General features: G+C 39.0%; 3 protein-coding genes across 3 annotated transcripts; 1 reads left to right on the top strand and 2 right to left on the bottom strand.

Moving 5' to 3' along the window:
- Positions 1-1,528: 1,528 nt before the first annotated feature.
- Positions 1,529-2,528, bottom strand: LOC146483805 (histamine H2 receptor-like). The gene has a single exon (XM_085105569.1). It carries the CDS (start codon positions 2,441-2,443, stop codon positions 1,532-1,534), a length of 912 nt encoding a protein of 303 aa, XP_084961695.1. The 5' UTR covers positions 2,444-2,528; the 3' UTR covers positions 1,529-1,531.
- A 1,985-nt stretch (positions 2,529-4,513) lies between these two features.
- LOC146483804 (histone deacetylase complex subunit SAP18-like) lies at positions 4,514-8,030 on the top strand. Its single transcript, XM_085105925.1, has 4 exons — positions 4,514-4,652; positions 4,762-4,811; positions 5,952-6,008; positions 7,496-8,030. Exons 1-4 carry the CDS (start codon positions 4,530-4,532, stop codon positions 7,761-7,763), a joined length of 498 nt encoding a protein of 165 aa, XP_084962051.1. The 5' UTR covers positions 4,514-4,529; the 3' UTR covers positions 7,764-8,030.
- On the bottom strand, positions 7,791-12,866 carry LOC146483803 (uncharacterized). The gene is made up of 5 exons (XM_085105924.1): positions 12,624-12,866; positions 12,464-12,550; positions 11,447-11,566; positions 10,591-10,677; positions 7,791-9,016 (listed from the first exon to the last, which is right to left on the bottom strand). The coding sequence occupies exons 1-5, from the start codon at positions 12,649-12,651 to the stop codon at positions 8,802-8,804; spliced, it is 537 nt and encodes a 178-aa protein (XP_084962050.1). The 5' UTR covers positions 12,652-12,866; the 3' UTR covers positions 7,791-8,801.
- Positions 12,867-14,201: the final 1,335 nt, after the last annotated feature.

Here is a 14,201-nt window from a genome sequence, read left to right as displayed (position 1 = left end):
TATGTTATAAAAGAATTGGTTCATGCTTTTAGATGTGCGTATATCGAGTTATGGATGCACTTGGAAAGTTTGGAGAGCACTCAAGAAGCTAGAGTTGCTCTCGGCTACGCCTCGAGCAACTCTTACGCTTCTCTCGTGCTCTCCAAACTTCCTGCGTGCATCCATAACTTGATATACGCACGCTAAGCATGAACCAATTTTTAATTATAACATAGCGCGCGTGCATCCTAATCTAATTCCTATTGGCGTCATCATGGTACATTTCTCAACGTAAATCTTTTTCCACTGATGAAGGGCTAAGCCCGAAACGTCTGGAATAATTTCTACATATTGGCACTGAACACTCGTCTTCGAGACCTATATTTTACCTTTCCCATTTCTCAACATACGCACGGCCGTGCGTCCATCCGATGACGTGTGCAAGTCAGATGGGGGAAGCATGCGCACGCTGTGTTATTAAAAAACTTTTACAGAGAGACAACACCATAAAAAATGTATATTTATAAGAGCTCGAAGCTTACTGAAACGTTAAGATTAAACCGATATGAAAAACCATTTTCGCCTTTTTTTTTTTGTTCAGAGATTTTTGTAATTAATCGGGAACAAAACCTGTTTTCCAGGAATTATTCATTTTATTTTCACTGTGTTATAAAAGAATTGGTTCATGCTTTTAGCTGTGCGTATATCGGGTTATGGATGCACTTGGGAAGTTTGGGAAGCACTCAAGAAGCTAGAGTTGCTCTCGGCTACGCCTCGAGCAACTCTTACGCTTCTCTCGTGCTCTCCAAACTTCCCGCGTGCATCCATAACCCGATATACGCACGCTAAGCATGAACCAATTCTTAAATGCTATTGAATATTATTACATATGCAAGTAGCGTTATTGAAAATTCATTTGCGTTAATGAAGTTCATGGAAGTGCTAATGAACGTATATTTACCGTATAGTTTCAACTGTTGGCGTAAATGAATGTATATTTTGCGTAAATGGACAGCAAAAGGTGCATTATTATTCTCGATGCAGTCTTCTTGCAGACGTTCAGGAACTTTGTAACTGAAAATCTTAGTTTGTAACCTCTAGAGTAACGCTCCGTGGCCAACAGCCTTTCGTAGAGTGAGTTGATGATGGAGGTGTTGTCTTTTAGGTCTTTCTCGATTTCTTCGATTTTACAACTGTTCTCGTGTAACTCCCCGTTAAGCTTTTCGTACTTCAAAGCAAATGATTCCTGTTTTTTCTGGACATCCGAGAGTTTTACGGCATTAGAGTCGACTTTGGCTTTTAACGAGCTAAAATCTTCCACCAACTGTTTCCGTGCACGCATAATGGCTTGCATGTCGTGAAGCGAGCCAAGAGATTCACGTAGAATTGTTTCAAAATCCTGCTCTTCACCTTTTTTGCCCTTTGCTCTGGAACGCATAACACTTTAGCGCAATAAACGTAGTAATAATAAAAGAAAAGTAGAAGAAAAGAAAGAAAGAAACATAAGCTTGTTGGTGATCTTTCTCCCGAGCTCGAGATGTCGCTGCCATTCTTACTTGACCGCTGTCCTCGTTACATGTAAACTGAAAGGTTCAACTCGATTATTAATCCTTAAAATCCTATTGTGGATCCTTTTAAATTCCTTTTTAATGTCGCTCTTCAAGAAGGCATACACTAAAGGATTTATTGCGGAGTTCGAGACTAAAATTGGTAGTTTATACTCTAAGTCGTTACATGAATCTATATTGTTCAGCAGCATTACAAAGCCACAACGCAAATAAACTGCGCACGTAACGAGGAACAAACCTATAACAATTCCCATCATCACAACCGCAGACTTCTCGTGAGTTTTAAACGAAACGCAGTGGTTGAAACGCAACTGTTTTGCCAAGGCGCGTCCCTCTCGATGATGTTTTTGCACTACACGTAACATTGGTGCAAAGCATAATATTAAAATCAGAGATGGTAGGAACTTGAAGAAGATTATAACGAGCCAAAGGAAAACAGTAAAAACAACGGGCTTTTTTAAGCTAAAGAAGAGAGAGGACTCGAGCAAAATAAAACCAAAGGCAATTGCCCAAGGAAAGAAAATCATTTGGATGACGCGAGCACGCGTCATGAAAACTAAGTACTTAAAAGGCTTCACAACGGCGAGGTAGCGATCCAACACTAAACTACATAAGTTCGTCACAGAAGCGTCCATGAAGAGCCAACCTACAAACTCTATCCCTACAGGTAAACGAGGCTGAGAGTTGAGGCCAGAGGTCGCATGGTCGGTGTAGAAGAACAAGGCAGGAACAGCGCTCATCCCAACACTGAAGTCCGCCACAGCAAGTGAAACGACAAACGCGTTGGTTTTGGTGTGAAGTTGTCGTTTGATGCACACAAGAAGGATTATAAATCCATTTCCAGTTATTGTCAGAATAGAGAGAAACCAGCCAAGGACCCAGAACCAGGTTTCCATGTTTGGGTTAAAGTTGTTTAACGCGCAGTTTTTGCGTGATCCTCTACTCAGTATTCGTGAACAATATACACATTTCCTTTCATTAATAACTATTAAAAACATCTGGTCTTGTCTTAGCCGCTGTCTTACGCTGTTTGTTGCCTAACAGTCTTAACGCCGGGTGAAAGTTGTATAATGATAGCTGTGTTACGTTGATGTTTCATGATAATTACCCGTTGTGAAGTTGTTAAACATCAAGGAAACTTTCAACCGATCTGATCTTTTAGTGAATATGCATATATTAAACATATGAACTGCGGCAAACCGTTCAATCCGGCCGTTCAATTAAGCCTGAATGTTTTCATGCTTTCTCTCAGTGTAGTTGATTAAGTCGCGTAAATAACTACGAGGGTCTTTCTTCTTTTTAATCTTTTTACCCGCAGGTCAAATATACGTTCATCAGTATTCATATTCACGGGTAAATTACAAACTCACAGCATGACCAGCTCCCAGTTGGCTAATTGATAGCTCATTTGGTAGAGCACTGCAGCGTCATCGCAAAGGTCAAGGGTTTGAATCCCGTTCAAGCCTGAATTTTTCTCAGGCTTTCTTTTCGCAGCTGCTTAAGTTGCGTAATAGCTACGAGGGTCTTTCTTCTATTTAATCTTTCACCCGCAGTTCAAATATATTTTTATCAGTAAATTTACATTCATATTCATATTCATATTCATATTCATATTCATAAATTCATCCTCCACTGGTAACTTGATTACAAACTCACAATATGACCAGATCCCAGTTGGCTTGATAGCTCATTTGGTAGAGCACTGCAGTGTCATCGCAGAGGTCATGGGTTCAAATCCTGTTCAAGCCTGGTTGTTTTTTGCCTGTTTTTTTTTTTTTTTTTTTTTTTCAGGCTTTTCTTTTCGCAGCTGCTTAAGTTGCGTAAATAACTGCGAGGATGTTTCTTCTTTTTAATATTTCACCCGTAGTTCAAAAAAGTATTCATATTCATTTCCGTATTCGTCCTTCATAAGTATATTACGAACTCACTATATGACCAGCTCCCAGTTGGCTTGATAGCTCAGCTTGTAGAGCACTGCACCGGCATCGCAGAGGACATCGGTTCGAATCCCGTTCAAGCCTAAAATTCTTTCAGGCTTTCTTTTCGCAAGTGCTAAGTTGCGTAAATAACTACGAGGGTCTTTCCTCTATTTAATCGATATCTTCTAGAACAGGTCTGTGACTGAATAATTCAATTTCTAGTAGGTACTGATCTCTAACTATACCCGGTTCTCTAAATAATAATAAAAAGACTTTTCAAAACATCTGTCTTGTCTTTTAATATATATTCAATAGTCCTGCTGTTTGGAAGTGCTTAGTTTATTACACTCCTATAATAGCTTGCGCTAATCCTGAGCAGGTTCAGATAACAATCATGAATCCATAAAATAAAGTTAAGTTAATGTTCTAGATTTAAAAAACGAAAAAGTGCATATAAATAAGGAAATCTGACAATAAACTCAATGTTCTATTACCGCGCGCAAACTATTAAAAAAAATGGCTCTAGTTACAGTGGCGACATTCTATGGAACAGCCTTCCGTGCGACGTAAGGCAAGCACCCGGAGCAGAGTCCCTTGGGCAATTTAAACGTGTACTCAAACAAGTACTCTAAGGCACCGCATTCGTGGAAAACAGCTATTTATTAATTTTTAAATCAACATCGATTATTAGTGAATTATTATTATCTTTGTAATGATATATTTAGTTGTAGCTGATGAATTGTCCGTGATTAAATAAAGATTAAATAAACAGCCTGAACAGCTGGTAACCCCAGCTTATCTTCTTAGTTCTTGGACTGTAAATAGGCCGCTGCCCCTTCCGTATACCTAGAAAGGGAGGTATTTTCAATTCATGTACCTGAGAATATAAACTTTGTATGACTCGACTCAACTCACTTAATTTATAGTGAAACGTTTCAGGCTAGGTACAACTGTTTTTTCTAAGTTTTACGCAAAGAATTACTTTACAACCCCACCCCACCCTACCAGGATCGAATCATGTTAGACTTAGGCTTGGTTACTAAGGTACGCCGAACAAACCAACATGGCGGACACGCGGACTCGAGCGCCTTCTCCTCCGAGAGGAGTAAGAAATCGTTCGCGAGAAAGGGATCGAATCAAAGAAAGAGATGCAAATGAAAACAAGGATTCAGTTGACAGGGAGAAGGTAATACATAAATATGTTAGATAGAATCTGAAACTAGAAATCGCCATCGTTTATCCTATTATCCCAGACTTCAAAGCTCATGGACGTTGTTTGTATTCTTATTTTATAGACTTGTCCTTTGCTTCTTCGAGTATTTTGTAACCAAGGACGACATCACAGGTAAATTTTAACCATGCTAGTCAGATCTAATGTTCTAAATTAAGTCAGCCAGTGAGATTTTTGGTCGCTAGCGCTCTTATATAGGCTAGGCTCGAGTCATACTCGAACTTCACATCATTGAGCTTTGAGACGAAGTAAATTGTAATTTGGGTTGATCCAAATGGGTTTGTTGGGTCAAACGTCGAACATAATGCGTCGAGCCAAATTCAGAGCAGCACAAGAGAATCTTTCGTCAGCGGGCGACATTTTGTCCGAACTCGATCAATTGAGTCAATCGTCGAACTTATAATGAACTTCATTCGCTCAGTTTAGTTTGTCTCGTGTGAAGTTCAACATTTAACCTGAGCAATATGTATCTTGTTGTGTCCATCACTTCCCTTCTCCATGTTATCTCATCACAAATATCTTAAGGGGTCTTACCGTGAATGTATACCCTTTATGGCATGTCAGCTTTATGGAGGGGGGTGAATAGGGGTATGTAAATCCACCGATCCGCTAAAATTAATGGCTGAATCCGTCGATCCGCGCAAAAAATCAACTAAATCTGAATCCGCAAATTGTTTGCCGCGTTAGATGATACGCAAGATACAAAGGGACTTCAGTTGTTGGAGTTGCCTTGCGTGATATTGTGTTTTAACGTTGAGGATGACTATCAATGCAATATTTATGTAATCAACGTCTATATAGAAACAGAATCTTGTAGATACGAGAAAAAAGAGCAAACTTGAACTTCCTAACAACCAAAATCCAAAATCCGGGCCCAAAAACTGGATAAAACCGCAATCCGCTGTGATCGTAGGATCCGCAGATCCATTAAAATTTCGCTCTGAATCCAGAATCCGGGCTAAAACAGTCACCAAATCCGCCGATCCGTAGACGTATTCACCCCCTTCTTTATGTCTTTGAAGTACTGGTAACAGTTTTCTCTATCCAGACTGTGAGTCCACACGAGATCTCGTGCCTGGAAAGACATTTTACAACATTTTTGTTCTCGAAAAGTTTCAAAAAACAACCCAGTCACTCTTTGTACTTTTAGATAGGTTTTCTCTGCCCCACGTTGCTAGAGTGGTCATAGAGCTCTCACTTGAAAAAAGCCACAGACTGTTAATTTCTTGTTTCTTTATTTGTTGCAAATAACAGGTTAGATGAATACTCTCGAACTGCACTGCCATCAAATGAACTCCAAGTGTACACATGGTAAGCAAGTGAGATAATGGTTGCAGGACCCAAAGGAAATTTTCTGTTCCAGGGCCAAGTTGTTTGAAGCCCAGTTAGCACTAATTCTGGGTTAACTGTGAATAAAACCAATAAGTTGTCATGGTAGTAACCCTGGATTCGTGTTAATCAATGCTTTGAACAACTCAGCCCTGGCCACACGTCTGGAGTGCTGTCCTTAAATTACTTCCTGGCTCTCTAGTTCCCAGATTTTGTTATCATTTATAGCTATTTTTAATTTACATTGTTGGATTTTAAAGTACATATGAAACAAATTTTGTTGGCCTTTTTTGTTAGATTTTCATTTGTGGAAATGGACTGAAGAGAAGCTGCCAAAAAAACAGAAAACCAAATTTTTTTCCCCACTGAAACACTATGAATTTGACTTTCAAATGGTTCCAGCGACTGGGAACAAGTTTATCCTACAATGACGTATGAAACCACGTTAGCACTTGTTACTTGTATTGTTGGGAATATAGTGGTGGTTAACCTTGATAGAAACCCCTTAAGCCTAAAAAAATGTCCTACAGTGAGGCATATCTGTCTTCGGATAGTTTTAACAATAACGGTGATGGAACAGAAACAAATGAATTGGATGAACGGCTGGAAGAAAGTTTTCAGTCCGGTTGAGCCTTATGGGTTGCTGTGTGTCTTGTGTTTTGGCTATTATTTTACAGCTGGAAGTGCCATAGGAGGGGGTGAGTCATGACTGAGTTTGGTAAATTTGTCAGTAGATTAACCAATCATGTCATTTTAATAGTGGTGTTGTTGCAAAGGCTTTCCATCAACTGACCTGCACTTTGGGCACTTTTTTCCATTTTAGCTTTTTACTTCCTAGTTTCATGGCTACAGGAAAAAGAGATGTTGTAATGGTGGGGGCACATCAGCATTCTCACTAATGCAAACCTGACTTAACGCCATGTAAAGAGCACTGTAAATGTGTGCTATTAGTGAAGTTATTTTACCATGTACAGTGCTTAATCCTTTAACCCGTAATACCAAATATCAAATTCTCCTATCTTGTCCCCATACACTGTACTTTTCTTATAAAAGTACTGGGGAGGAGTTATTAAAAATACCACGAAAATTCACCTTGGGTGATCAACGCTTTTAAAATTCTCATGACCTCAAGAGTTGAATAAGCATTGATATCACAAGGAGAAATTTGATGCTGATCACTGTTATGGTTTAAAGGGTAAACTTACTCAGTTGCTAGTGTTTGATCTACTCGAATATGACACTGGTTCTCTCCTTGTGCCGAGGATTCTTTTGTTGGCTCTCCGTTCCCTTCAAGTGCGACCCTTGTAAAATAAAGACCTACTCCAAAAAACTTGCATGTCGAAACTTCTGTTAGATTTGAAATCCAATGGCTGCAGGTGTGGACTCACTCAAAGCATAATAACACCATCTCTGATGTTCAAAATGTTCTGTTTCAGATGCACTAATTCTAAGCAACATTTTTATTATAGGAAAGATGCAACACTAAAGGAACTGATGAGTCTAGTGAAAGAAGTTAATCCAGATGCAAGACGTAGGGGCACAGTGTTTGATTTTGCCATTGTATTTCCTGATGCTCGCCGTGGAGGGTTCATTATGAAAGAGATTGGCTCCACAGTAGCCGGACGCAAAGGAGCTGATGATGCCATTACTCTAGAGTCCAAAAAGTTTCAAATAGGAGATTTCATTGATGTTGCTATTCAGTCAGCTAGAATGGGAAGACGAGACAGGCCATATTGACACTGTCATGAACAATATTATTTTTCATTAATTACTACTTGTGACTTTTGTTTTGCAGATACAATGTAAGTAAGGAAACAGTTTTTGCGTAACATTGTCATCGTTCACCTTTGAGCAGTACTCTTTCAGTGTTACCAAATTGGAATATATTTATTTTACTGTTTTTTTTTTTTTAACAATTGAAAGTAGTTACAGAGCTTGTCAGTAATAATAGTAATTTGTGTTGCATTGTGTTGTGTTTCTTTTTGGATAAAGTCACTTATTTGAGGTCTTGTTTCTTTGTTTTTTGTTTTATTTTCATGAAGTCTCTGATACAAGTTGAACTGTTCATTACCTTCAACACACACCTTGAAGCATTGTAATTATCTTAAAGGCCGTTTAAACTACTGGCAAAAAGGGTATGAAACTGTTAAAAAGTGGTATGGTACCCACAATTTTTCTAAAGAAATACCTGTGCTGTGTTGGGTCCATATATGCCATTTACACAACAGGTAATAAAATTTAATGGCATGGGCCCATTGAAAAGTGGTGCGGTACCCATAATTTTTGTAAAGAAATACCTGTGCTGTTTTGGGTCCACAGGTTCCTATGGACCCAAAATAGCACATGTGTTTCTTTACAAAATTTATAGGTACCGTACCACTTTTTCACAGGTCCGTACCATTTTTTACCTGTTGTGTTAACGGCCCTTCAAAATGTTATACAAAAAGGTTACTTTTATATCACTAAATGTATTGGCACTGTGCAATTTTTTTTAAAATTCCAAATTCCTCACAAGTTGCAATCTTTCATTTGCCTGTGAAACTAAAACTTAGGTCAGTAAAAATGTATTGTGTAGTTCCAGAAAAAATCCATACCCACCCCATGGAAGGTCATTAGAAATTCCTGGGAGGAGGGGGGTCTTAAAAGTAAACATTTTAGAAGCAAAGTATGAAGCTAAACTGAAATTTCCTGGGGGGATGGGGGGTACAAAACAAAAAACCTTCCATGGGGGGGGGGGAGTATGGATATTTTCAGGAACTGCACATTCAACAAGAGCTATTTTGATAGTCTGGCAGAGGTTTTTATCTTGGTGACACTAGGCAGTGCACTTCCACCTAAAGACCCTGTCCTTTGGGCGGGAGATCTTGGCTTGTTTCCTCCTCTTGAGGTGGGTTTGGTTCTTGTCTGAAGTGAACTTTTCTGAAGAGGAAGCGTGAAGCTTTGGATTGGAAGTCCAACATCTGGGTTGACCTTGTTGTTGTGCACTTTAGCTGTGGAGTTAAAGAAAGAAATGGGGGTAACTTGTGTCACTGTCAGTTCCTTTTTCTATGGTATATTAAGTTGCTGTTTTGAGGGCAAACATGAGGGGGAAATAGAGTCCAGATCATGTTTCACAGGAATCTCATAATGTACCAGCAGGCCTTATCACAGTTTTTGACGAGTAGGCAAACACGTCTTGAAATAGCAGTGTTTGTATGGAAATCCGATGTCAAATAACTTTCATAAAACATCGCTTCTGAAAAATTCATGAATTGGAAACTTTAGGCACTATGCAAAGGATTTTACAGAAAATAACTGAGGAATGTAGCTGTGCTAGAAAGCATCTAGTTGCATTTTTACGTTTCCATACATTTGTCTGTATAGTGAACCAGAGATGAAATGCTTCTAAAAATAGTTCACCGGAAAAAAAATACAGGGAAATGTATGGAAAGTTCAAAACACGACTGGACGCTTTCTGGCACAGCTACATCCCTCCATTTTTTTTTCTTAAAAACCTTTTCCTAGTGCCAAAAGTTTCCAATTCATGAATTTTTCAGAAGCGATGTTTTATGAAAGTTATTTGACATCAGAGTTCCATACAAACACTGTTATTTCAAAAAGTGTTTGCCTACTCGTCAAAATGGCGTTGAAAACCGTGATAAGGCCTATTTCATCACCTAACAGGCAATGATTTGCTGCTTAAGGAAGGTGCCTCCTAAAACAGGTATTTTTGCGCAGGTTATGACTGTACAGGAAAAGGGCTATTGAAATCCAAACAGAAAATTGGGGATAACCATGCGTTTTTCAGAGACAATATGAAGCAATAGTTCTAAAAAGCTTTAGGATACCAGAGATGCACAGAACCTATGCGTGGTAGAAAAAGGTGGCACCATCCTCCCGTCGCACTCATTTTTCCAAACACAATTTTGGACTTACTCTTTCTGCCTACTACTCCAGTTATCTTGCCTACAGGCTACTATCACAAAACATTTTGAGAGGGATGGGTTCATGGCAAATAAACAAGTAATTCATGGTAAGGTACCATATAGTCACCCACCTAACCCTAACCCTGACCCTCCATATAGTCACCCTTACCATGAATTCTATGCCCAACTATTTGACATATATTCCAGTTTATCATTCAGAACTCGATCTCTTGTCCGGGATAATAATAATAATAATAACAACCTGTCTCAGCTTCTTAAAGTGATCTTGTTTCACAAGGAAGAAAACAGCCAAATATTCATTTTGCATCCAAAATCTGCAAATCATGGCTCACAAAATACCCTGTACCAACCTCAAACATGGCAAGAAAATATGGTGTTAGTATCAGGGCTGTCACTGGTACTCAAGAGCCAACTCCTATGGCTGGCAACTCCAGGGAAGGTAGCAAGCTACTTAAAGTTTGAAAATGACTAAAAGAAAACAAGAATCCAAGATGTGACTTTTGTAACCTTTGTTGCAAGTATTTTCTTTGCCTGGGTTTTTAAGTGCACTGGAAACATTTTTCACCCTTTGACCCAAGTTGGAAGGAAAACAGACTGTTGGTCCGTGTTCTCTGACTAAGAAATCTGAACGCACTTACACATCAAATCAGGATATATCTCATTTAGGTTGTTCAAGAGTGGCTCAAATGTTGAGAACTCTTTCCCAGTCACGCTGTCTGTCTTCTCTAAAGAGAAAAATTAAAACAGTATGTACAGAAGTCAATGAGCCGAGACCAAAGGTAACAAATGAGCTCAAATGGCAAATGAACAGCTGGAAGGGGGCATGAAGAGGATATGTTGATTTTGAAAGTTTTGGTGTTCAGAGCTGGTTTTCATTTGCTTGTCTTTTATTTTTGGCTTGTTTTAGACACAGAATTCAGCAATTAAAACAAACGACCATTTTTGCCTCTGTCAGAAAATGCCCTTGATTTCAGGCTGGGACACTTATCTTAGCAGAGGCCAATCAGTCAGAAAATTGAGACGTCAGAGAATGCCCTTGATTTCAGGCTGGGACACTTATCTTAGCAGAGGCCAATCAGTCAGAAAATTGAGACGTCAGAGAATGCCCTTGATTTCAGGCTGGGACACTTATCTTAGCAGAGGCCAATCAGTCAGAAAATTGAGACGCGTGTGTACTGAATCAAGACAGTATGCAAAAAGAGGGAAAACTGTGCCCCAGCTTCGCTTCCCCCCTTCCCCCCCCAAAAAAATTCACTAAAATAAAAATAACGACACCTTGAAAATCAACATAGGTGCAGCCGGCAGCCGGTCACCGTGCCAGTTACCCTTCGGGAAGAGGTGGGGGCGGGGGGTAGGGGGGAAGTTGGGAAACTTGGCTCCTGAAGATACCTATCAATAAATTAGTTCAAACAAATTCAATGCCAAAAAACGTCGTTAAATTTGCCAATTACTTCAGATCAGACAAGAAAGGAGCCCATTTAGCTACTGACTTACTCGTTACTTTGAGAAGCACATAATTTCCTCGTCCTTGAAGGAATTCTGAGGCATATTGATCATTTGGCCGATCGGATAGGCTTTTCAGGGAGCCATTCTCATCTGCGATATCTATAACAACTGACAGGAAATCATAATAAATCAGTAACTAAATAAAAAATATTTTTAAGTGACTGAAACAGCTGAGTGTATAACCAAGTCAACGACGTTGCACGTTCTTTTACCAGATTTGACTGAATAATTTTGTTTTGGTCTTGAGATCATGAGGGGCTCCCAGTTCGGTGGATATCTTTTGGGATCTAGCCCGGCCTTACAGGTATAATGATTGCCTCAGAAATTCGCATTTAGTCGCAAAGAAAATCTGCAGTATTGTTCGGCAAAATATCACCTCAGAATGACTTGAAAAAATCTCCTTCCGTTTCGAAGGGGCAATTATGTCGTTAAAATGCGAACGAAAGGACAGCTGGTATTTTCGTGAAACTAACAGCTGGTAAGAAATTTCAGCCTGAGAATAAAATTCCGTTTCCTGAAACGTTTTGCAACGTAAGTCAGTTCCGCTATACAAGACTTTAATAAAGCATTCCAACAGATCAACCTGTATCGAAAACGAACACAAGAGACAACGTTTTTAAAAGTAAGTTTTCGTGATTTTTTTTCCTCTTTTACTTTAACTTTTCTTCTCATACCTGTAACCTAATCGATGTTTGAGGGTTCAAGTATTACAAGAACTATATGACAAATTCACTAAAGCGTGAAGTCTTACTAGTGCAATTAGTTTTCACCCTAGAACTTTCACAACTGTTTTCGTGGGACAGTGGAGGTTGACGGAACACGCAAGCATTTCTGACAGAGAGGTTTAAATTTTGCTAATTTCGTATACAGACCTACAACCGAAAACAAGTACCTTTGTTTATTGTTTTTCCTTGAACTGCGCTAAAGAAAACATTTGTTTTTATGGTGAACGTTGGCACAAAAGACATCTGAGAGTCATAAATTTTCGCTTGAAAACAAGCTTACCTTGTTCTTCACAGCCACATCGAAGTTTAATGTTTTCATACAAAATTATCGTTGGACAGAGCAAATTGAAGAAGAGCTTTTGGTCATCTGTGAAAGCAAGCAAAGACGGGGTATGAAAAGCGTTGAATCTAAGCTTTTAAAACTAAAAAGCATTGCTTACCTCCAAAATGAATCGTGATAAAGGACATTTCAATAATTACGCCTGCCTTTATCTCGAAGTTTTGTTCATAGTGTGTTTCAGTCTTATTCTTGAAATGGACAGCTGGAAATCCCTCAGTGTTCTTTTACTTAACTATTACAAACCAAGTAAAATACGTACAGTAAAGGGAAGTCGAATATAAACATTCAGTAAAAAATTGACTCAAAAGTGAGTGAAAAGGGAGAACCCTACTTTTCCCGCCATTTGGCGCGTGCTGTCACTTAGTGGCCGGAGAGGACCTTGGGAATGAGGTACAGCCGCTTTTGATATCGCCTCTCTCCGTTTCCTCGAAAGTTCCGATAAATACTTACCGGACCCAATAATTGTGTTTCCAAATCCATTTTGTAGGCCATCCCAATAAAATATTTCTTCTCTAATCGTCCTCTCCGGCTCTCTCTCTAGACATTTGCCCCTCCGTAAACGAAAGGAATTAGTTTTCCATGCAATGTAACGAAATTTTCAGGTGACATTTTGCCGAAGAAAGTATACATTTTCTTTTCAACTTGAACTGATCCGAATTTCTGAGGCAATAAACGCCTTCAGAATAGATATCTACCGAAAAGATCTCAGTCCTTGGTTGTAAAATTCCCTGGAAAATTCCCTGCCGAATTACATGAGTGCTAATTCTCAGCTGGCTAATAAGATGCATGACGTCTTTCCGTTTTTTCGTTTATTTTTATAGTCAACGCCAATTTTTAACTGTAATTCTTTGGCTGCCTTTAAAAAAAGAAATGAGAGATTTTTTTTACCGCACAGATCTTGACTTTGACTCAATTTGCTTGCTACTTATTTATCTAGTTTGTCTTGGAAGTATTTTAAACCACACATTTTAGACATTTATATTATCTTTCAGTATTTATTACTACTTACTCAGCTTCCATGTGTATTGATGGAATTCCGAGTATAAATATATTTAATTCATAGTCTCTATAAACAAGCTTCAATGGCCGTTTTCACACTAGAGACGGATTATCCGTCTAAGACGGATAATCCGTCTTGATGTGAAAACGGGACGGTCTTCAATTTGGACGGATAATCCGTCTGATTTCATCCGTCTGATTATCCGTCTATTTAGACGGATTTTGAAGACGAATTATACTTCTAAGACGGATAATTCGTCTTCGAATTCACACCTAGACGGGAAATGTATCAGACAGGTTATCCGTCTAGACGGATTATCCGTCTCTAGTGTGAAAACGGCTAATGTTTCGTGGCCGTACCGCGTAAGTTGAAGCCCGAGGTTGAAGCTCGGAGACTATGAGAAGGATTTATCGCGTTTCAACAAAGCAACACTAAATTTAGTTCAGTTCAGTGCGCAAAACTGTTTTGGTAATCGCGGGAAATATATTTCCAACATTTCTTTTTTCAGTTGTTTTAAATTAGCAAAAGTGTCTCGATCAATGCATTTTACACCATTTTTCTCAATTAATTTTTTATTCCACACTCCTGCCATACGGTCCGCGCGTCTGAAATTTACATCAACCAATCAGATTTCAGCAACGGGTCAAAACTGAGTTTCCATAGAGTTTCCATACGTCA

Source organism: Pavona decussata, unplaced genomic scaffold, assembly GCF_977016875.1.
Source record: "Pavona decussata unplaced genomic scaffold, jaPavDecu1.1 SCAFFOLD_38, whole genome shotgun sequence".
In the NCBI taxonomy this organism is placed as follows: Eukaryota; Metazoa; Cnidaria; class Anthozoa; order Scleractinia; family Agariciidae; genus Pavona; species Pavona decussata.
The sequence above is the reverse complement of the archived record's forward strand: the minus strand, read 5'-3'. Positions and strand labels throughout refer to the sequence as shown.

Excerpts from the sequence above, each read along its gene's own strand:
- LOC146483805 (XM_085105569.1), bottom strand. The coding sequence starts at position 2,443 with ATGGAAACCTGGTTCTGGGTCCTTGGCTGGTTTCTCTCTATTCTGACA.
- LOC146483804 (XM_085105925.1), top strand. The coding sequence starts at position 4,530 with ATGGCGGACACGCGGACTCGAGCGCCTTCTCCTCCGAGAGGAGTAAGA. Across the intron at positions 4,653-4,761 it reads ATTCAGTTGACAGGGAGAAG|ACTTGTCCTTTGCTTCTTCG; the intron begins GTAATACATAAA and ends CTTATTTTATAG. Across the intron at positions 6,009-7,495 it reads GAACTCCAAGTGTACACATG|GAAAGATGCAACACTAAAGG; the intron begins GTAAGCAAGTGA and ends TTTTTATTATAG.
- LOC146483803 (XM_085105924.1), bottom strand. The coding sequence starts at position 12,651 with ATGTCCTTTATCACGATTCATTTTGGAG. Across the intron at positions 11,567-12,463 it reads ATGTGGCTGTGAAGAACAAG|TTGTTATAGATATCGCAGAT; the intron begins GTAAGCTTGTTT and ends ATTTCCTGTCAG. Across the intron at positions 9,017-10,590 it reads GATATATCCTGATTTGATGT|CTAAAGTGCACAACAACAAG; the intron begins GTAAGTGCGTTC and ends TTAACTCCACAG.